Source organism: Pelecanus crispus, chromosome 12 (genome assembly GCF_030463565.1).
Source record: "Pelecanus crispus isolate bPelCri1 chromosome 12, bPelCri1.pri, whole genome shotgun sequence".
Taxonomy (NCBI): Eukaryota; Metazoa; Chordata; class Aves; order Pelecaniformes; family Pelecanidae; genus Pelecanus; species Pelecanus crispus.
This window is the reverse complement of record NC_134654.1, coordinates 20,973,347-20,995,028: the sequence shown is the minus strand read 5'-3', so window position 1 is coordinate 20,995,028 and position 21,682 is coordinate 20,973,347. Positions and strand designations below refer to the sequence as shown.

Genomic DNA, 21,682 nt, shown 5'->3' with positions numbered 1-21,682 from the left:
GCCACAGACCAGCGTTCAAAATACCCACCGGCCACAGCGTGAGGGAAGGGAAAGATCCTCATTCCGTTTCGCGTTTGCAGCACTAATGGGTGGTTAACCCCGCAAGAAGAGGTACCCTGCAAGATCTCTGCAGCATCGCCCCTGCACCCAGCTGGTCTCTTCTGCATCCCACCCGCCCTGGAGCACCCTGCTCACCCACACCAAGGCACGACGGTGATGTGGGCACTGGGGAAGCGACCACATCTGCTTTGGGGGTTCGCCCAGTCCATACTGGGCTTGCTAATTCAAAGGCACTTCATAAGGAGCATGCGAAAGGTGTCAATGAGCCAGGGCTTAAAAAAGCAGCAGTGACACAGAGACTGAGATAAGGCACGAAGCAGAGCATCTATTCAAGTTGCCAGGGCAGTGTGAGCAGATACTAAGGAGAGGGACTGGGCAGCCCAGCAGCTGGCTAAGATACAGCTTCAAATCTACACAGCACTTCTCCTGAGCAATGCACTTTACCAAGAAAGGCTGTATCGCAGTCCCTGATGTCCAGAAAGGGAAACCGAGGGGCAGGGAGCAGGACAGAGACTCGCCCAAGTCTGCTCAGCAGCCCAGCGGCAGAGCCGGCACTCAGATCCAGCTCCCTCCTGCCTCCCAGCCCGCGGCTCTGCCCAGCAGACAGCTTCATCCACCCCTGGGTCACAAACAGTACAGAGCGAGGAGGGAGAGACATAAATGCTACCAAAGACAAGCCATGATGGTGGCAATACACTGCAGGAGAGACTTTTCTGGGTCCTCCCGTGCTCCTGCTCTCCATGCAGTTACCTACGCTTTAGCACCGAAACGCAATCTTTCTTCAGTGGCCCGATCTGCAGGTGGGCATCAACGCTCTCCAGGAAGAAGGCTGGTTTCAGCTTGCACAAGAAAAGAGAGGCGAATTGGTGATTGATCTTGTTCTGGAACGCGTCAAACTGACCCTTGGCAAAATGGGAGACCTTGAGTTGCTGCAGGCAGGTCATCTTGGAGTCCTTGACTCCGTAGAAGGTCAGGGCCTTCTCCGAATACTCCAGGAAAACCCCAATTGTGTGGAAAAACGGCTGCTGGATGACGGACTCGAAGCCACCAAACCAGGCCACATAGTTCTGTCCGTTCCACTGCAGGCAGCAGGACTTCTCGTTCCGCCCCAGGCGGCCGCGGTTGTAGGACTCCCGGGGGTCAAAGTCCTCAGCGATGACGCCGATGCTGACCCAGCCATCGATGAGCTCCACCTCCCAGTAGTAGTTGCCTCGGTTCATGAGGTTCATACCCAGAACCTGCTCGCAGTTGATGAACCGGGTCGGGCTCTCCGGGTAGGGGATGGGGCACAGCACCCGCTTGGCCCCTTTGGTGCCAAACAGCTGGATGAACTTGTCGGCTGTGTCACTGTCCAGGTCAATGATGAAGGCAACTGTGTGGGGCAAGAAGGAGACATGAGGATGAGGAGAGAAACAGGAGGAAATCCCCCCAGCCCTCCCCGCTCTGATCCCCTGCTCCAGCACTGGGCGATTAGCATGATCCTTTCTGACTTCCACCATCACTCTGTCCCCTTGCTTTTAAATCCCACGGCCAATTTCAGCTGATGAGGATAAGAGGCTGAAAGAGTTGATATTCCCATAAGCAGGATGAATACAGGTAACTGGGCAGAGGAGAGAGCAGAGGGGCTGCTCGATGAGCTCAGCCATGATATCAGGCATTGGAGGATGTAGGCAGAGTGGTAGTAGGAACATCCCGTATAAAAGCAGGTTTCAGCCAACCACAGACAAACACAGCAGGGAGGGACCCCAAGAAGGCAGGAGAACAACCAGGCACATCATGGCTACAAACCAACTGCTCCTTGCAGTCGTCTCTCGCTGCCCTATGGCTCGCACAGGAGCAGAGGCAGCGACCAGTGTGCAGAGTGTCCTGGTTTAGCCCCAGCCAGCAACTAAGCACCATGCAGCCGCTCGCTCACTCCCCCTACCCCGATGGGATGGGGGAGAGAATTGGAGGAGTAAGAGTGAGAAACACTCCTGGGTTGAGATAAGAACAGTTTAATAATTGAAATAAAGTAAAACAGTAATGATAATAATAACAATGTAATAATGATGATAATGATAATAATAATAATATACAAAGCAAGTGATGCACAATGCAATTGCTCACCACCTGCTGACCGATACCCAGCCAGTTCCCGAGCAGCAATCGCTGCTCCCCGGCCAACCCCCCCCAGTTTCTATACTGAGCATGACGTCATATGGTATGGAATAGCCCTTTGGGCAGTTTGGATCAACTATTCTGGCTGTGTCCCCTCCCAGTTTCTTGTGTGCCTGGCAGAGCATGGGAAGCTGCAAAGTCCTTGACTAGCATAAGCAGTACTTAGCAACAACTAAAAACATCAGCGTGTTATCAACATTCTTCTACTAAATCCAAAACACAGCACTATGTCTGCTACTAGGAAGAAAATTAACTCTATCCCAGCCGAAACCAGGACAAGAGCCACATGAGAACCACTGCTGGATCCTGAACAGAGGGGATGTCCAGCGGGAACAGCCCTGGACACGTATCGCTGCCAACTGCATTGCAGGTCTGAACCCATGGCGTGTCCAAACCCTACAGCAGCAGCACAGCACGCCCTGCTTGAGCCCGGGCTTTGCTGCCTGGCTCCCAGCGGGGTGCACTGGTGCCACCAAGGCAGATCTCATCCCTTACGGACATCTCAGTAGGTGACCCCACATCCCCTGTAAGGCTGTGGGAGGGTGCACGGGGTGTTGGAGCCCAAGCCCAGGCTTGCACCCTCCAGTCTCAGCCCCTTCTGCCCCACTGTGTCTGCTCAGCCACTGAATTATCCCTCTGCTTGCTGCCACTGAAGCTGACCCTCATCAGACTGCTGCTCTGTGGCAACCAAGGCAGATCTAATTTAATGGAGGATCCAATTCGGCAAGGGCTGGAAGGCAGCAGAAACTACACAGTACGCCTGCAGCCCCCCTGGCAGCTGGTCCAGCAGAACCACAGACAAGGGAAAAAAATATCACCCAAACAGATTATGAGCATTGTTAGGAAAGCAAGGAGGCTTCCTTGTTAGCTGAGCAATATTTCCTCTGGTGGCGGCAGTGCTCCTGCCAGCCATCGGCTCGGGACCAGCGCCAGCCAGGCATGCGGGAAGGAGCCGGCCAGCCAGGAGAGAGGAAAGGGAAGATGGACCTTAGCAACAACTGTCAAAGCAAAAGTCCCTCGCTTACATTTCAGGAAGTAATCACGGCTTTCCAGGCAGGCGGGATTGTTTGACTTGTCTGAAAATCGGGACTCGGCCAACGCTGCAGAGACAGGGACAGAAGGGTTTGCCATCAGCAAAGAAACCGATGCCACAAACAAGGGTATTACTGGAGCATCACACCCCACCCGACACCCCGGTGGTACCCAGCTGCTGAGGCCCCTGAGCCCCAGCTGCCATCCCCAGCTCCCCCTGCACATGTCTGCCAGCTCGGACACAGGAAAGGACAGATGCCACCTTTGCTACCCCAGGGAGATGGGCAGGGGGGACAAGGAACTGGCTGCAATTTCCATGGGCATCCAAGAAAATGAGAGAGGAGAGAGCTCAGCCTAAATGAAAGAGTGCAGGAGAAAGCTCCTGTGGTGGCTTTCTAACCCTAGCAGGTTTGGGAGACCACAGCCTGCCCCATGAAGAGGATCGTCTATGCTGGGAAGAAAGAGTCCCCTTTCATGGGAGGCCACTTTGGCCACTTGCCCCGTCCCACAGGGCCCTGCCTAACTCCCAGGCTGTTTGTTGCCTCTCCAGTCTCCGGTCTCCGTGGAAAAATTCATAAAACCTCAAGGACAAGGCATAAGCCCAGACAGGAATTGTGCAACGTGCAATGCAACCGTGTCAGGCAGCTTCCAGGGCTGGTGGGAGAGGGGCCAGCACTCGCAGGAGCCGTCGAGCCTGCAGGCATCTCCCACCTATGCAGGGAGGATGGAGGGTGACGGGGAAGAGGGGCTGGGTGAACACAAACCTTCCTCCTTCTCTGGGAAACTCAGCCCATCAATTCCTTTCCCCTGCAAGTGGTCCCACTGGTTTTTGCAGGCAGCAGATAGCACATCCTTCACGGCGCCCACGGCTTGAGTGCATTTGGTGAAGTTCAGCTCGTTCTGGAAACTCAGAGCCGGGGAGAGGTTTTCTTCCATGGCTACTTTTAAGGCCTGAAATTCCTGAGCCAAAAAGACAGAGTTTCAGGAGGTTTCAAACAAGCCGAAGTTGTCTCTTGTTCCACAACCCCACCCTGCCCTGGAGGATTTGGGAACTGGCAGCTCACAGGACTTGGCCCAAGGACAGCCTTGCATAAGGGAGGAGAGCGCTTTCCCAGCCACGCGTTCCTGGCGCCTTCCCTTCGCTCCCCTTCAAACCTGGACCCAGGCCACGCCCACCTCGCATGGAGCAGCATCTCCTCCCAAAAAGGTCTCCTCTTGCTGGGCTGCCAGGGAGGGGGGATGCTGGATGGGGGCAGTGGGGCACCCCAGCCTCTCACTCTCTGCCCCCTACACCTAGGTACCCAGCCTGGGCAGCACATCAGCTTCTGAGTCACGGCCAGGATGGAGGTGGGGGTGATGGAGGAGAAAGTCTTGGCCACCCAATCCCCCCGGGAGCGGGGAGGGGAGAGGACTGTGCCAACAGGAGTGAGACTCCGCAGCCCTTATGTCTCAGGGCTCCTGGCACCCAGCTCCACGTGAAATGGGACAAAACCCCAAAAGACAACATTATTGGCTCCTTCTCCTCGCCCCATCCCACCCAGGCACCTGGAGGAAGTAGATGGTGTCAGTGCTGGGGACGTTCTCCAGGTTTTGCTTGCACTGGGCCAGCTTGGCTCGCCTCTCCTCCTTCCAGCGGAGATCGGCCTCAGCCTCCCCCAGCATGGAGCGCTCCCCATCCTCGATGAAACCGGCCACCTCCTTTTGGAAGGTCGCCAGGACCTCGGAGGCTTCTGAAAAGAGCTTCTCGACTCTTTCCCTCTCCTTCGTGGCGGCGCCCTGAGTGCAGGGAGAGAGGGATCAGGGTCACTTCCTGCAGGCGAGGGTGCGGGAGAGCACCCTTGACCCCTGCCCACCACCCAGTTCTCAGCTCTGTGGGGTCCCCCTGACACCCTGTAATCCCCTTTACCCAAGAGCTTAGAGCACGTTATGACCCAGGTGTCAAGGGACCTGGCTGGGCATGGCCGCTTACTGCTCCACCACATCTCATGTCCCCAGGTAGTGAAGTGACATGTTTGCACAAGGGCCAAAGGGGACCAAAACACCCCCTGAGCCTGGGGAGAGAAGGTGCAAGAGCCAGCAGATGCCCTGGCATGGTCCTTGCCCCATTCCTCCTTCCAGGTTGTGAACGAAAGCAACCAGAGATGCCACAAGGGTTAGCAGAGAGGAGGAGCAAGAATCCTTAGGGATCCTTCCCAGGGTCACCATTGTTTTACAGAGCGCTTGCTCCCCTGTGAGCACCACCTCTACACCCCATGCACCCCAAAAGCTCACGACCTCTTCGCCTCCGCTCCCCGGCACAGCAGAGCTGAGCTAATGGAGTGAAACCATCGCAGAGTCACCTTAATGAGCTCCACCATCTTCTTGGCCTGCGCGATGGTGACTGCCAGCTCCTCCAGCTCATTCTCTGCATCGCTGAGGAATTTGGCTTGTTGGGCCTGCGGACACGAAGGACAAATGCTGAGCTCTGCCCCCTGAACCCGGCAACGGGGAGATGCAGGGGACCCAGCCTCTCCCTAAGTTCAGCCCACAGCCACCTCTCTGACCGTAACCTTGCTATTAGGCTTTGGGTGAAGAGTGCAAAGGAAATTGCGAGTCGTTCCCCCCACCCTGCAACATCCAACCTGCAAACATCAAACATCCCTTCTCACTTGGTTGGAAAACTAAAGGAGCAGCTGGGCTGCAAAGGGTCATGCCCAGCTCCACGCTCCCCACCCCAGTCCCAGCAGAAACAAAAAAAAGGAATTTGAAAGCAAAACCATCAGGCAGTCACTGCAGCAAGCACAGCTAAGCCGTGTGCTCTTAGTATGCACCCCAAGGCTAGGAAAAATCTGCCTGGGATGGGTGCAGAAACCGAAAGGCAGACCCAGAGCACTCAGAAACGCAGCGCTGAGTCTCCTGAACATTTCTTGTTAGGAGCAAAGCAAACCAGCTCAGGAGCACGAGGCACTGCATGGCTGCAAAGGAAGCACCGTCCGAATGCAGCGTTTCCTGACAAGCTATTGTTAGCGCCAGCCATTGCCCATCATGAGGATGTGTCCCTCGGGAGCCAGGAGAGCATCGCATTCCCCAACCAGGGCAGCTCCCATCCCGATGCTCAGCCCCCAGCGCCCTGCGGTGCTCCTGCCTGGCGAGGCGGGACAGGCGCTTCCCCATCCATCCTTCCCACCTCGCAGTGCGAGGGCGGTGGCAGAAAGCAGCCGCAGGGGCCATGCAGGCAACATTAAGCAGTGCCTGCTGAGGCTCGACAGCTCCTCAGGGTTGGGATCACACGTGCTTTCTATTTTAAGGCACCTGATGACTAATAATGCCGGCAAAAGGGTTTTCCTGCAGTCCCAAGAGCCTGTGAGGGAGCGGGAACTGGCTCAGGGCTGCCGTTGTGCTCGCCGCCAGCATGTCCACAGCCCCCAGGCTCTCCCCCAGAAAAAGCAAACTGAGGTCTCCAAGCGCCCCATGCTGACGGGGGGATGCCACCGTGCCGCGAGCCTCGCAGGCTCCCATCTGCCTGCAGCCCTGCAGAGGCCCCAACACTCGAGGCAGCAGTGGCCAGGAAGGCAGCACCACGTTGGGCTTGGAGCCCCAGCTCCCGGGGAGGCTCATGGGTGCGAATCTGGGAGGTGACTCAGCCACATCTGGGAATGGGAGTGATGGAAAAAACCCCGCTGCCAAAGCGCCAGGACACAAAGGGCTGGTGGAGCGGGAGCAGCAGCTGGGCAGGCTGCCAGCGCACCGAGAAAAACTGCCTTCACGAAGCTGTGGGAATGAGACGGAGAAGACGGGTGCCCCATGACCGCGGGGGCGGCCACTGCAGGGTGTCCTGGGTGCCCTCACCCCCAGCCCTACACCCACAGGGATAGCGAGTTTGGCCCCGCACTGCAACCAAACCCCAGGGGCCGGTGGGCAGCGGGTCAGCCCCCAACGCCTGTCCTGGGGCTGCCTGTCATGTCCCCACCCCACAGGGTGACCCGATGGCACAGCACCCTGTCCATACGTCCCCTGCGCTAGGGTGGGGTCCCCCGTGGGGACAGGGCTGCAGCACCCACCCCACACAGGGCACTCCACCGGTGTCACACCTGCACACCCCCCCCCACGGGGATTAGGTCCCCTGTGGGGATGTGGGTGCCGCAAGAACCCCTCCCAGGGGTGCTGCGCCCCTTCACGCTCAGGATGCCCCGCCAGCACTGCACCCCATGGACGCCCCCATGCCAGGGTTAGGTCCCACGTGGGGATATGGGTGCAGCACCCTCCCCACCCAGCCTGCCCCACCCCTCCCCACGCAGGACGCCCCGCCGGCGCTGCACCCCACAGGGACACCCCCATAGCAGGGTCCCACCAGCACAGCGCCCGCCGGGGCAATCCCCGCGTGGGGACCTCCGCGCACCCCCACCCCGCTCGCACCCCACGCACCTCCTTGTGCTCCCGCTCCCGCTCGAGGGGCACCACGTCGTGGGCGCGATGCTCGTGGGCGCGGCAGCGGGCGCACACGCAGGTCTGCTCGGCGCGGCAGAAGCCGTCGAGGGGCTGGAGGTGGCGGGGGCAGAGCCCCTCCTCCAGCCGCCGCAGCGGGGCTACCAGGCGGTGGGCGCGGAAGGCGGGGGCGCGGCGGTGGGGCTCCAGGTGGGCCCCGCAGAAGGAGGCCAGGCAGACCAGGCACGATCGCTCCGCCGCCGCCCGCGCCCCCGCCGGGCACACGTCGCACAGCACCGCCGCTCCTTCCTCCCCCGCCGCGTCCTCCTCCTCGGCTCCCGGTGCCATCGGGGACCCGGCGGCTGGGGACGGCGGGGACGAGCCGGCGGCGGCGGCCAGCAGCGGCAGCACCTCGCAGAGGGCGCGGTTCTTGCGGAGCCGCAAGGCCGCGGGGACGGGCTCCTGGCAGAGCGGGCAGCGGACGGCCCCGCCCGCCCCGCCGCTGCCGTCGGGGGGGCCCTGCCGCTGGCGCAGCGCCAGCAGGCAGCCCTGGCAGAAGTTGTGCCCGCACGGCACCGTCACCGGGTCCTTCAGGAGGTCGAGGCAGATGGGGCAGCCGAAGGGGCCGTCGGGCAGCCCCGGAGCCGCCAGCGCCAGCCGCAACGCCGCGGCGGAGGACGGCGGGGCGCTCCCGGGCGCGGCCTCCATCCCCGAGCGCCCCGACCCGCCGGCCCCGGCCCCGGCCCCGGCCCCGGCCCCGGCCCCGGCGGGGGGCGGGCGGCCGCCGCGCCCCGCCCGCCCGCTCCGCCTCCCCGGCCCGGAGCTGCTGCTGCCGCCGCCGCGCCGGGGCTCCGCTCCCCGCAGTTGCTGGGGGTCTGCTGCCTCCCGCGGGGCCTGACCCCCTCCCGCGTACCCCTGGACCTGGTCCCCAGCACCCCCCGGGAGGGGGTCTCATCCCCGGGATCGGCCCCCCTGCGCCGGGCGTCTGGTCCCTCTCCCCGGCATCTGCTGCCTCCCGGGAGATCTGTCCCCCCCGGGGGGATGCCACCCTGCTGAGGAAGTACCGCCTCCCACCCAGGGTCTACTACCTCCTAAAGGATCGGCCCCACTGGGATCTGGACCCTCTCCGGGGGTCTGCTGCCCCCAGGGGTAGCTGCTGCAAGCCCCCCAAATCTCCTGTCCAGGGAAGCTGGTGCCAGCCCAGTCCAGTCCCCCTCCCCGGGGTCTGCTGCCCCCCGCGAGCATCACCTGCCCCCCGGGATCTGCTGCCCCAGAACCTGATGTGATTCATTCCCTATGCATTCAGCTCCACGTCCCCAGCACCCTTGAACCCGGTTCCCAGTTTCGCCCCATCAGTCCTCACCAGCGTCCCCACAGGGGTGGCGGGAGATGCTGGACCTGCGGTCTTGCCCTTGGAACAGCTTCGATCAAAGCGTTGGATTTTCTTCCGCACCAGATCAAGTGCCGCAGGAAAGCAAGTTTCCTTATCGCAGTGCTACTGTAAATACAACACTTTCCATTTCTGCCAGCAGCCCCCCTACGAGGGACTGGTCCCTGCTGCTGGCCTTGCGAGGGTGCAGAGGGCCAGGACGGGGCCCTGCCGGGATGGGTGCAGGACCCCCTGCTCACTTCTCCCAGCATCGCTTGGTCCCACGGCTCCCACCAGCACCGAGGTCAAAACAGTAGGAAAATAGAGCTTTATTGGGGAAAGCAGCTTTGTATAAAGAGCAACTGCAGCATGGCACCCTAAAAAGTTGCTCTGCCATGTCCAAGAGTGGCAAGAGGGGACCGGGAGGGGCTGGGGGAAGCAGGACCTGCCTGCATGTGGGACTGGGGGGAGCACAGGGCTCCCTCCGCGTTGCTCCACAGCACCCCGTGGCTGCAGCACTCCCCTCCGGCTTCCCCCTCACCCCAAATCTTCTCCAGGCTTGGGAGGTTTGGCAAGGATAGGAGAAAGAGGAAAAAACTAATTCTTTCAGCCTCCCTATCCCCCTCCCTTGCCCCATCCGCAGGGACAGGCACCGGCACGTGCCCCCGTGCACCGTGACTGGGGGCTTCATCCCCACTGCGAGGGCACGGCCCGTAGCCCTGCCCTAACTTGTGTCACCAGCGTGATATTTACATATGCAAATCAGATCCATTAATTTGCATGTCTGTCCTCATCAGCTCTTGTTAAAACACTGCACCTTAGTCCTGCCTCGGCATCGGGGTCCCACTTGCACCGTGGCAGCTCCCAGCTGCAGCTTGACTATGGCACCAGGCTGGGGCTTGCCGGCCGGGCTAACGGAGCAGTGTGGCAGCTCTGGCTCAGTCCCTCTGGCACAGCGTCACCACTCGCCCCTCGCACAGCCAAAAGACGGGATAGAGGGGCTCGGTGAAAACATTGTGGAAGGAGTGGATGAGCTGCGTCCGCTCCCCAAGGCCGTAGAAGGAGAGGATTCCCTTGCTGTAATCCAGGCTGATGCCCAGGTTCTTATACAGTTGCTCCTGGATTTTCTTCGCCTGGCCCTTGTGCCAGGCCAGGTAACAATCCTCCCGCACCTGCAGCCCCCACGAGCCCCCGTCCAGCCCGATGTTGAACTTGTACCTCTGCTGCCACTCCCGGGGGAGGCTGCGGTAGGTCACCCCCAGGATGACGGAGTGGCTGGAGATCTTCACCTCCCAGTAGTGGTGGCCATGGCTGTAGCCCTGCGTGCACAGCACCTGCCAGGGCTGGAAGCGGGGTCCCTGCTCCTGCCGCGCGCAGATGGCGCCGGGGACGTGCTTGGCTTTCGAGTTACCTTTTGAGAGCTCCAGGTACTTGTTGGCCGTCTCAGGATCAAAGGTCAGGTTGCGGTGGTCTGGGAAGAGCAACGGCATGGATAGGGCTGAAATGCTTCATCAGACCTTTATGCCCTTGACATGAGCCCCCCGCCAATGGTGATGCAGTTTAAACTGTGTAGGGCTGGCTTCCAAAATAGAAGGGAACAAGTTGCAGCATGTTTGCAGGGGAAGGGAAGCAGGGTGAGATGCGATACCTGCCCTCCCGCCTGCTAGAAGGAACAGAAACAGCCAGGAAATAGCTGCAAGGCACTGAGACGCGATGCTTCGTGCAGTCCTTGCACAGCCCAGCTCACAGCCAGCAAGCAGTGGTGGCTCTGTGGTCATTTTAGAAGAGATGTGCTTGGTTTTAAGAGCAAAAAATACGAGCGTTGGTGGGTAGAGGGGGAGAAAACCAGGCATTAAGTGAGCAAATATGGTATTGTGGGGAGTTACTCTCCTCTGCACGGGCTGCGATAACTCCTGCTGCCATGGGCACTTGCCTGCTATCAGCACCTCACCTTCCTCCCACAACAACCCAGCCCAGCCAGCTACGCTGAGCTCATGCCTTCTGCCCATAAATAACATTTTTTTTCCTATTAATAACCCTGAGAATGTTTTGTGGGGCCTGATGGAACAAATCCTTACAGGTCCCACAGGCATCAATTGCCTCCCTGGCAAGAGTGGCGTGACCGACATACCCTAAACATTATCCAACCCTCTTCCCAAAAGGGAGGAGATGGGAAAAGGAGCGTTGAGGAAATCCCTAAGGAATTGGAGTGGGATGGGCCCAGGGAGGGAAGGGGACACGAAGGACTGTGGCTGGGAGTGCTGGGGCCATATCCCTGGGTAGAGAGCAATGACTGCAGGCAGGGCTCTGCAGGCAGGGGTCTGGACTGGTACTGTGCCGTGCGGGGCAGCTGGGGTAGCCCACGACACATCCCTGTGGGTGCTCGCTTGCCAGCTGCTGATGTTGCCTGCCTGCCTGCCTGCGGGAAAGCACTGTGTCTAAATACGGCTTGTCAGGAGCAGGCGCATCACTCCTGCCTGGGGGAGATGCCTGAGGCAGATGAAAAGGAGAGGATGGAGACACGGCAAGATCCGGGGCAGCGACCGACCCAATGCCGGGCACTGGCAGCCCCAGTTTCCATGGGAAAGCATTCCCTGGTGCGACTAATCCTCCTAACGAGCCCTTTCCCAGCTGCACAGTGTCCCCTAGCCCATCATCCACTTCAGCCCTCCAACACCCTTCGTATTTAGGGAGAGGGATTGGGAGAGCAAGGGAAGGAGCCCCCGTCACCACAGCCACGCCACCCTCCTCCCAGGGAAGAGCTTGGTGTTGTGAAATCTCTGCCCGCTGGGGACCCCAGCGGGGTGCTGTCCCTCCAGACCCCCACATGCTCCTCACCCTTCAGAAGCTCAGCTCGGAGCTGGCACTCGAGAGGGGCCACCACCTTCACCGCTGGCCCATGGGGATGCACCGGGCCTGTGGAGGATGGGGACAGGCATTTTGAGTGATGACACCCAAGAACTTGTTCCTTCCTGGCTTCGATGGGAGGAAGAGGAGGATGAGGAGGAAGTCCACCGTATCCAAGCCTGGGAGCAGGCATGTGCCACTGTCGCTTGGCATTGCCGGCAAGGAAAGGCTACAGGGAAGCCACCCAGCTCATCCCACCCCATTGATACCCATCTGCTGAACAGTAGATGCGTGTCCCCATCCCAACCCCCTGTGCCCAGCAGCCGTGTCCCCAGCACAGTGACACAGGCCAGGCTGTGGTTCAGGATGACAGGGTGGCCCTGCGAGCAGAATGGTTACCTTGGACAACGGGGTCAGGGGCTTTGGGGGCCACAGAGCTGGGCAGGTCCTCCAGCAGCAGCCTGGAGATGTTGGTGAGGATCTCAGTGATGGGCTTGACCACGCCAGCCGCATCAAACTCCACGGGGAGCAGCGCCTCTGGGCTCTCCAGAGACGGGAGCAGGGAGAATTCCTGCAGACAGACACACAGACACCCATGCACCGGCCTGGGGAGGATTGGCAGCTCTGAATCCCATCGCACATGTTGCATCTCCCCAGTGGGTGACAGGGGCATCCCCAAACATCTGCCATTAGCTGTGGCTGGCATGCAGGGTTGGGGACAGTCGCAGAGGAAGCGTGAGGCTGCGGGGAGCAGAGGGGCTGTGGCACAGGACTTTGTGTTTTGCTGGCAGTGGAAGAACCTTGCTGAGCGGTTTTGGGGTGGGAGATGCTGCCCATGGCCCTGCAGGCAGCACCACCCACTCTGATCCAGCATCACCCCCCCAACTTTTCAGGGACCCCCCCAAAAGCAGCTCTTCCCCACAGCCCCATCACATCCCTGAGCTGGGCTGAGGATGCATCCACCCCTGGGGAAGGGGTCAACCACACCGAAAGGGCACGGGGCTGGCAGCGCCCAGGCATGGGGAGGGACAGGGTGCTGGGACGGTACCTGGAGGAAGGTCCTGTGGTTGGGGCAGGCCAGCAGGCGCTGAGCCCTCTCCCTGTGTTGGCTGAGGATGTCCAGGCGATCCTTCAGGAGGCTCCAGTCCTCCCCCACGTGCCCCAGTGCTGCTGCCTGCTCTTGCTCGATCCTGGCCACCGTCTGACACTGGCAATCCTCCAGGGCTTTCTTCAGGTGGGTGAATTTGTTCAGAATCACCGATTTGAGCCCCTCAGAGGAGTCCTGGGTGGGGAACTGCCGTGAGAGCCAGCACGCTCCCACCCACACGCCCAGCACAGAGGTGGCTGCGGTGCTACCTTGATGCTGAGCATTCGCTCCTCCAGCTCCTGCATTGCCCGCTCGATCCTCTCCGATTCCTCCTGGGCTTTTTCCAGGGACTCTTTCAAAAGGGCCTGCAAAGAGAGCCACCAAGACTCTGTGGTGCAGCATGCTGCTGCCTGCCTGGCACCTGGGAGCCCTCTCAGGGCTGCAGGACAAGGCTCACAGGGAAGAAGGCGGCTTGGGAAAGGGAGAAGCTGTGACCAAGGTTACTGAGAAGTGAAACCCTGTGCTTTCACCTATTTTTAGCTGTTTCCTCTAGATTGGGGGTCACAAACACATATGACACCATTCATCTGGTGCTGCTGGATTTACCCCACCTCTCTGCTGCTTCTGACAGCCTGCGGTTTTTTGGGGAGCAGACGGGCGCTGGTGGCATCTCCCTGGCCAGGGCCCGTGCCAGCCCCCTATTCAGCTGAGACTGGGCACAACTCAGCACAGAGAGACATGTCACATCCCCGCAGCAGGGCACGGGACAGCGGGGCTGGATGTCATGTCATGCCCAAGTTGCTGCGGCTCCCCTGCCCCCTCCACCCCAGTCCTGCCACCCATCATCCCCACCTGCTTTTTAGAGCGCTCCTCCTCAAAGAGCACCCGCCGGTGCCACTGGCACTGCCGGATGGTGCAGACGCAGCAGATGCACCGTCGCTCGTCCTCGCAGTAGAGCTCCAGCGGGTGCCCGTGCTGCGGGCACAGCTCGCCTTGGGCCACCTCACACCTCTCTGTGCCCGAGACCCGCGCCTCGCGATCCCGTGCCAGCTCCACCACGCTGCACAGATTGACGTTCTTCTCCAGCTTCAGGTGTTGCTCGAAGCCCCTGCGGCAGTCGGGGCACGTGTAGCCCTTCTCTGCCCGGGTGGGCACCTGCTCTTGCTTGTGCCAGTGGTCGCTGATGCAGCGCTTGCAGAAGTTGTGCCCGCAGGGCAAGGTCACGGGCACCCGGAACAGCTCCAGGCAGATGGAGCACACCAGCTTCTCCTCCAGCTTGTGTGAGACGGGTGATGCCATCCTGCCTGCGCCGGGGATCTGGGCGAAAGAAGCCACGGAAATAGAAACTCAGTTGTGCAGAGGAGGAAGAGATGGCGACGCTGAGCCCAGAGGTGGGTCAGGGCTCTGTGAGAGACTGAAAGAGTTAATGTGCGTTGACGTCTCAAACATTGTGCTGGTTGGTTGGCGTCTCAAACGCTGTGGTGAAACAAGTTAAGATCTGCACGGCGACACCAAACCCCAAGTGAGAAGTCGGTCGGCACAGAGTGCGGGGAGGCGTGCCAGAGGATGCGCAGTTCTGTATTTTTGAATTGCCTCACAACTCACCACACACGACGCCTGCGCAGAAGGCTGAGAACTTTCTGAAACAAGTTGTCAAGGGCATGGACTTGACGCAATTGAGAGGCGGAGACTGGCTTATAAAAGCCATGACTCAGAAAGCCAGTGTGCGCCCACCACCGGAGGATCGCATCATTGGTCATCGTCATCGCAGGATCCAAGGGTGGTGATAACTCTGACTAAAACAAACAAACTGTCTCTCCCCACTCCTTCTCCCCCGCTCCCCCTCTTCCCCCTCCCTCTTTCCTCCTTCCCTCTCCCCCCGCAATTTTCTCTTTTTCCTTTCTTCTTATAAGTATTTCAATTAGAACCCACGTTGCCTACCATTACGCTTACCAAGTTCAGGTTGTTTTTACCATCAATAAAGTGTTTAATTGATCATTTGGTGTCATTTCACCTTAATTTAGCCCAGGGGAATCTCAGCACCGCCAGGATCCTCCCTGGGCAGCCCCCTTTGGATGGTGACAGGCTCCGAGCCAGGTGTGCCCTTAAAGAGAGACCCAGTGGGTGCCCCTTCGGCCCCGCCGACTCTGCCACGCACCGGGGAGACAATGGGGAGGGCCGGAGCTGCTCCCCCAGGGGACAGGGAGAGCTGCAAAGCACAGCAGGAGGCCCTGGAGAGGATGAAACGCTGCAGTGACAGCACAGGGAGACACATGCAAGAAGCTGACAAGGTTCAGAGCAATGTTTGTTTCTGTGAATATGTTTGCACTGGTACACATACGATGCGTAATTTGATTTCGCTCCTTTTTCGCTCTTTGAGGGAACTTCCTGGCATCCTCACCTCTGCCAGGGCTGGGTCCCCGAGCAGAACATGGCAGTCCTCCCCGGCAGAGAGACCTCAATACAGCACTCCTGGCATCTGCCAGCCTGGGAGCCAGCAGAGAGGGGCACCCACCACTGCTGCAGCCACGTCACCTCCCTCTGCAGTGACAAGGGCTGTGACACAGGCCAGCAGCCAGCCAGGGCCACATCCCGCCCTTGCATCTTTCCATTTTAAACTACAGGTCCTGCTGTTTGCACATGGCCCCATGCACACCCACCACTCCTTTTCCTACTAAGTTCCTTGCAACACCCGTGCACATCAGTACTCCAAAACACAAGAAAGATGTCATCAGTCCCTGCTCAGGTGGCAGGTGGAGTCTTCTGCCCGGAGGCCCCTGCACTGCATACCTTCACCTTGTCTTCATACAGTTCAGTTTCAGGAGAAAAAGCTCCTGACCTTCCAGTCCAAACCTTATCTCCTTACCCTCGCAGATGTGCTATCACTCGCGCACACACTCCCAGGCAGCTGAAGGCTGGCAGGATAGCCTTGGTTTGCAACGCTTCTGCAGCCTCCCCACATGCACAGCTTTGCTTTCACTCACGCAGGCAAGGGTGAGCAGGGAGGAGGTCTGTGCTGCACCCAGGGCGCTCACCAGTGGGCTGCTGGGGGGTCAGAGCAGTTTCTGTATCACGGGCAGGCTTGGAGCCACCCCCCAGACTGCCCCTGGACTCAGGAGGTGACTTGGGATCTGTCACAACTCCCTGCATGTCCCAGCATAGCTTCAGTCCCCCATACATTTCTTTATGCTGAATCTGCAAATTCCAACCAAATATTCAAAGCTCAGAGATGGGTGTAACATGACCTGTGTGTCTACCTGGAACCGCAGGACACCTGCACTCCCACTGTGGTCACCTCACCAGCTAATTCACCCCAGCTTAAACCAGACCCCAGAACCCTTTGGGGTGGGAGGAGAATTCAGGGAGCTCAGGTGTAGATGGTAACAGCCCTGAGTAACAGTAGTGGGGGCACATTTCAGCACACTCTGTTTGCTGAAGGCTCTGATTTCCTGAGGAAAGGGGGGGATCCTCAGATAGTTACTGGGAACCAGAGCTGGGAACAGGCAGCTGCAACAGCAAGAGCATGTTGGTATTTGGGGCTTTAAACATGTGAACAGGGGATGCACAGAGCGCCCTGCAGAGCACAGCAGAAAGCAGAGTCTCTCCACAGCTTGGGTACAGGAGCAGCAGAATGCCGGGCCACCACCACGTCTGCCCCAACCCCGGCAGCTCTGCAGATCTGCTTTTGCTCCACCTATCCACACCGGGTACATGCTGTCCAGGGAGTGAGGGGAAGGAGACTGAGGTCCACGTGCTTGGGTAGCTCGTGGGAGAAGCCAGCTCCACAAATGTTGACCTTGTGCAGATTTACCACCTGTGTAGCTGCACCCTTCGCAGCCTACAACATCCAAGAGGGGAAAGCGACGCTGGCCAGGGGAAGGGCTGCCCTTCTCCCCTGCACCCTGCTGAGCTCCCCAGCTCTGCGACAGCTGGCCGGGATACCAAGCTCTTCCCAATAAAGACAGCTCTGCCAGCATCACTCAGAGTGTGTTTAATCAGACTCATCTCTTTAAGAGGACTGCACAAATGAAAGCTGACACAGTCTTGAACCACAGTGCTGTAAGGGGAGGAAATCCAGGCTGGCCTGGCTCTGTTTGTTCCACGAACAGGCGAAAGGAGAACTGTGACCCTTGCAGAGAAGCAAGGCAGGGCATCTCTGGGGGACTCTACCCTGCCACCCTTATTGATCAGCTCTGCCACAGAATCAGTAGCAAGATTTCAGCCTGGCCATGGATTTACTTTCATTTATGAACGTCCTCTTTAAGCAGCCTTTTGACCACGCAGCTGCCAGCACTGTGAACGCCTGTTGCCCCCAGCTGCATGCTTCCCAGCACTGCCAGCACAGCGAAATTGGGAGCCAAGGGGCTGAGACCTTGTCATCTCCCTCCAGAGGCGCAGGCGGCTCCCAGCTGCACAGCTGTGTGAATGCAGGGAAGCCAGCAGCCCCATCTGCCTGGCCGGCATCCCAGCCTACACCAGAGCGCCTCGAGAGGAGGCCAGGCCCCTAGTAAATGCCGTAGGTGGGCTCCTCAGTGTCTCGGTATCTGTCCAGGTACCTCAGAGGCTGGTGGCGTGGGAATTTTAACTGCGGAGGATGGTAAACGGGCGGCCGCACAAATTCAAACACAGGCTCTCTCATATCTGTAAAGGGGCGATACAGAATGTTAGCAAGACAGCTCAGATGCAAACCCCAGGCCCTCTCCTTCACCAGCAAGGGTCCCCACGCACACACATGGTCAAGTGTGCCATGCCTGGTGATATTTTAAAATGTTCATTCAGAATGGCCTTTTAGAGGTCATCCCCTCAGAATGCTGTTAGTTTGGTGGAGGATGGCTGGTACCTGGTCTGTGCTGCAACAGATCCTAGACAAGCGCCAGGACCAAGCAAGAGCCTACAGCCACAGCTCGCTTCACTGACCCTGTGCGTTACTCGCAAGGGCCATGTCCCAGCCCACAAACAGGCCCCCTCCAGCATCCCTACACTTCTTACTGAGAAGCTGATGGAAGACCCAAGTAACGGAGCTGTCCCACTGGCACTGGAAAAACGCCAACCCTGCTGGGGTCATTGCATCCTCGTGCTTTCTGTAGAAGTCAAATGTGCTAAAGGTTCGCATCTTGAGGCTGTGGCTGGAAACAAGACACAAGCACAAGAGCTGAGGTGAACATCTTTTCCTGCAGCACTCTGGTAGACAACTACTTCCCCACATCATCCCAGAGTCTGTAAAATAGAGGTGGAAAAGGAAGTCACCAAAAAAAAATCTCCCAGCCTCTACAGCTCTGTGCACATTTCTGCCCCAGGCAGGAAAAAACACTTTCTTAACAGCCTGGTTTAAAGCAACAGGACTCCACAGTGTTTGGAGGGCTGGGATTTTGGCTTCAGGTGACACACAAACTCAAAGCAGTCCTGAAGAACCCTAGAGATTAAAAGAAACTGCTCTCCTACAGCAGTAACAAACAAGCAATAACAGCCTAGCCAAGCAAGTGTGAAACTGCCCAGTGAAAGCCTGAATTACCATGGCATTGGCCGAACATCCTCACTGAAATCTATAGGGCAGTCTTGCTTGAAGAGGAGGAAGACGAAGCGATGGTAGCCAGTTCCCATGGCAGGGAAGGGGGGCAAGTAATGACAGATCTCCTTACCCGACTTGATGTCGTTGCCTGGGATGTTTGTCCTGAACACAAAGAAATTTACTTCACTATATATCCATTGAATGTATCTATTAATTTCCCTCCATTAGGGGACCAGCAGATTCACCCAGGATTGCAAACCACTCTGTGCTACGTTTTGACATGACTTATGCCCTGTTTGACAAGTGAACAGATAGTAGAGGCTGCTGTCACTGGAAGAAAAATCACACATAGTGTTTTGAATGCCAAATAGCAGCAACACCCGGAACTACTGCATGTTTAGCAGGACCCAGAACATGGGTAAAGAAGCTAACGGCAGGAGCACCAGAGAAAGCCACAGAACTGTCTTAGCAAATACTTATTCCCGAGCTCTGTTTGAGAGTTTCTGCCCTCTCCGCCTGGGCTTTCCCTGAACTAAGCAGCATGCGGCTCTGATGTGCAGTACTCACACCAGCCAGTGGAGGTACTCCGAGTCTGTGTCTCTTAAATGTCCATCTGCAAACGCACACAACAGAAAAAGGCGACTTAGTGACAACCTGGTGTTTGCATCAACCCCAAAGTGAGAACACCCAGATCCCCTCTGAATGGAGGGGGCAGCTCAAAACCTCCCAGCATTCCTTTCCTAGCAGAAAAGTAACTCATTCTTACATGACTGAGCTTAAAATGAGGAGGAAAGAACTCTACAGATGTAATTCCAAGATCAAAAGGACTTCTTGGTGAGCTGCTTCACTTCACTGTGCCTTGGTTTCTCAGGGCAAACAGCATCAGCTAACCTACCTCCCAAGCAGATTGCCGAGGGAGAGAAGAGTTTGGGGGTAAACAAAAGACAGGAGTCAGGGAATTGCTTCCATTAACTGCAACATAGGTCCTGTCACGTCACTGTCCCATCTCTCAACTGCTAGAGATTTGGGCAGGCTACAATCTTTCCTGCATATGTAATACATCACTACTTAGAAGATACTGTGCAGCCAAAAGAAACAGGAGCTAACCAAAAGCAGAGTGGAACAACCCCGTTTAAATGAGTTCTTTTTAAAGAACCTGCTACTCACCCGGATTTGTGAGCAACAAAGTCCAGAGGGAGCCTTTATCTGCCTCATATGACACTGCAGGGGGACTGGAAGCCTAAATGAGCAACATAAAGAGAATGCAAATCACTCAAACAACAGGTTCCATTAAGACCAGGTCATGTTTTCCAAGGCAAAGAGCATGAACTTGTCAGGGGCACAGCCACGCCACCAAGTAATCCAGCTCTACCTGGAGAGCTGCCCAGAGCGTTAATAAACATCAACCTGCCGATAGACAACAATCCTGTTGCAAAGCTCTGTTCTTATCACATCCAAGAAACACGTTTACAGAGGAAATACCCTTGTAAAAGACATCCCCCAGAATGAACAATGCCCATTAGAAGCATCTGACAAAACCACACATGCTTCCCATGGAGTCAAGGTTGTTCCCAGCTCCCCTCACACACCTCTGATGGAGTCACTATGTTCCCATAGTAGACTGGCACGAGGTGCTCGTCTTCTTGGCTGTACTCCACCCTCAAGGTAACCCAGGGAGTGAACGTGGCCCCCTTGAATAAGTCACGAAATATCCCACAGTGCTCCGCCACACGCTGCTTGTGGAACGGGCCGCTGGTCTTCTCCCACTCAGCTCTGACTTCGTCCAGGGGGATCAGCACTGCAAGGAGAGAGAAATGCTGCAGGAGGCAGCTGGGGACCCCGAGCGGCCAGGGCAGGGAGGGAGGGGCAGGGCACAGACCAGTGCGGAGCCGTGCTGCTCTTTCCATCTCAGCATTCTGGTGGTTCTCCCTCAGGATCTTTTTTCTTTCCTTGATTTCCTTTGCCCGCAGCAGCTTATCACGCGGTAGGCTGATGTCAGTCTTTGGCTCTTCAGAGAAGGGTGAAAAAATCACGTACATGAAAAAATCTGAATACCAAAATACCCAAACACAAAACTCCTACAAAACATTAGAGAGAGTGTGAAAGAGACACAAAATTCAAGACATCAGAGACTCAATTCTACCATATCTGCCTTCCCTCTGCACCTCCACGCTTCTGCTCCATCCTCCTCCCCCAACTCATCGCACCCACAGGTTTGCCAGCTGGCGAGTAGGTCTGGTCTCTGTGGCTGCTCTGCAGCTGAACTGTATTATTTGCTGCAGGTCTAAAGCTCTAGTTCCTGGTCTGCTTTCTCTGATACTACTGGGGTTCCAAGGAATCTGTTCTTTACTCTGCTCCACATCTTTTGGCAGGTCCTGGCCAGCCTCCCTCCTTCCAGAAAACTGCCATCCATTTCCCCTGAAGGCATTTGCGCTCTGCAAACTTCTACATCGGAGAAGGGCCAACCTCGTGCCAAAGCACTTCGTCGGCTCTTTACAGGGCAGGTTTCGGGGCAAACCCGTGGCCCCAACAACAGCTTCCTTGACCTTCAGCAGCAAAACCCCGCGCGGCACAGCTCCTTCCACAAGTACCTGGCTGGAGGCTAGTGTGCTGCCGGTACGTCTTCCACCAGCGGGGCTTCCTGCTCTCCTTTTCCGCCAGCTTGAAGTAGCGAGTGAAACTGCGGTATTTTTCCAGCTTTTCCAAGTTGCTGACGTCAATATCCTCGTTGGGCATCGGCCCCAGCGGGGCTGCCCGCTTGCAGAGCGCAGCTGGAAGCGGAGAGAGTTCCCGTTTTATACGGAGAGCAAGAAACGAGGATGAGAGAGCCCGGGAAGAGCGGGAGCGCGGTCCCGGGCCGGAGTCACCCCCGCCTCCCCGAGCCGGCCCCGCCAGGCGCGCTTGGGGAACCCAGGCGTCCGAGAGCTTCCCCCCGCCCCAAGCGGCTCCCACTGCCCACCCGCGGGGGAACCGAGGCTCGCCGGCCCGTGCCTCACCGGCTGTGCCGAAGGCCCGCCCGCCCCGGACGCCGCACAGCGCCGCGCTCAGCAAGGGCGCCGCCATGGTGCGCGCCGCCCGCGGCAGAAGGCCCCCGTTACCACAGCGACAGCGACTGCGCCGCGCAGGGCCCGGCGCGGAAGGCCCCCGCTGCCATAGCAACGGGGCTGGCCGTAGCAGGGCCTGACTAGAAACTTCCCCACATCCCCCGAGACACCGG

General features: G+C 58.1%; 3 protein-coding genes across 3 annotated transcripts; all 3 read right to left on the bottom strand.

Moving 5' to 3' along the window:
* Positions 1-457: 457 nt before the first annotated feature.
* Positions 458-8,361, bottom strand: TRIM47 (tripartite motif containing 47). Its single transcript, XM_075719893.1, has 6 exons — positions 7,654-8,361; positions 5,589-5,684; positions 4,795-5,025; positions 4,014-4,209; positions 3,243-3,317; positions 458-1,432 (listed from the first exon to the last, which is right to left on the bottom strand). The coding sequence occupies exons 1-6, from the start codon at positions 8,359-8,361 to the stop codon at positions 807-809; spliced, it is 1,932 nt and encodes a 643-aa protein (XP_075576008.1). The 3' UTR covers positions 458-806.
* A 1,519-nt stretch (positions 8,362-9,880) lies between these two features.
* TRIM65 (tripartite motif containing 65) lies at positions 9,881-14,515 on the bottom strand. The gene is made up of 6 exons (XM_009483385.2): positions 13,809-14,515; positions 13,226-13,321; positions 12,918-13,151; positions 12,269-12,440; positions 11,861-11,938; positions 9,881-10,493 (listed from the first exon to the last, which is right to left on the bottom strand). The coding sequence occupies exons 1-6, from the start codon at positions 14,253-14,255 to the stop codon at positions 9,961-9,963; spliced, it is 1,560 nt and encodes a 519-aa protein (XP_009481660.2). The 5' UTR covers positions 14,256-14,515; the 3' UTR covers positions 9,881-9,960.
* Positions 14,516-16,941: 2,426 nt separating this feature from the next.
* Positions 16,942-21,528, bottom strand: MRPL38 (mitochondrial ribosomal protein L38). Its single transcript, XM_075719782.1, has 9 exons — positions 21,462-21,528; positions 21,057-21,236; positions 20,345-20,473; positions 20,055-20,263; positions 19,633-19,705; positions 19,033-19,078; positions 18,469-18,627; positions 17,946-18,082; positions 16,942-17,597 (listed from the first exon to the last, which is right to left on the bottom strand). The coding sequence occupies exons 1-9, from the start codon at positions 21,526-21,528 to the stop codon at positions 17,461-17,463; spliced, it is 1,137 nt and encodes a 378-aa protein (XP_075575897.1). The 3' UTR covers positions 16,942-17,460.
* Positions 21,529-21,682: the final 154 nt, after the last annotated feature.

Bases quoted from the DNA above. Each gene is read 5' to 3' on its own strand.
- TRIM47 (XM_075719893.1), bottom strand. From the start codon at position 8,361: ATGGAGGCCGCGCCCGGGAGCGCCCCGCCGTCCTCCGCCGCGGCGTTG. The intron at 4,210-4,794 runs GTGCCTGGGTGG...TTTTTGGCTCAG, and splicing joins ACACCATCTACTTCCTCCAG to GAATTTCAGGCCTTAAAAGT. The intron at 1,433-3,242 runs GTAAGCGAGGGA...TGCCCCACACAG, and splicing joins CCGTGATTACTTCCTGAAAT to TTGCCTTCATCATTGACCTG.
- MRPL38 (XM_075719782.1), bottom strand. From the start codon at position 21,528: ATGGCGGCGCCCTTGCTGAGCGCGGCGCTGTGCGGCGTCCGGGGCGGG. The intron at 21,237-21,461 runs GTGAGGCACGGG...CTCCGCTTCCAG, and splicing joins GCGGGCCTTCGGCACAGCCG to CTGCGCTCTGCAAGCGGGCA. The intron at 17,598-17,945 runs GTAAGAAGTGTA...GCCCCTTTACAG, and splicing joins GGTCTTCCATCAGCTTCTCA to ATATGAGAGAGCCTGTGTTT.
- TRIM65 (XM_009483385.2), bottom strand. From the start codon at position 14,255: ATGGCATCACCCGTCTCACACAAGCTGGAGGAGAAGCTGGTGTGCTCC. The intron at 13,322-13,808 runs GTGGGGATGATG...CTCTCTTTGCAG, and splicing joins AGGAGCGCTCTAAAAAGCAG to GCCCTTTTGAAAGAGTCCCT. The intron at 11,939-12,268 runs GTAACCATTCTG...CATCCTCCACAG, and splicing joins CCCTGACCCCGTTGTCCAAG to GCCCGGTGCATCCCCATGGG.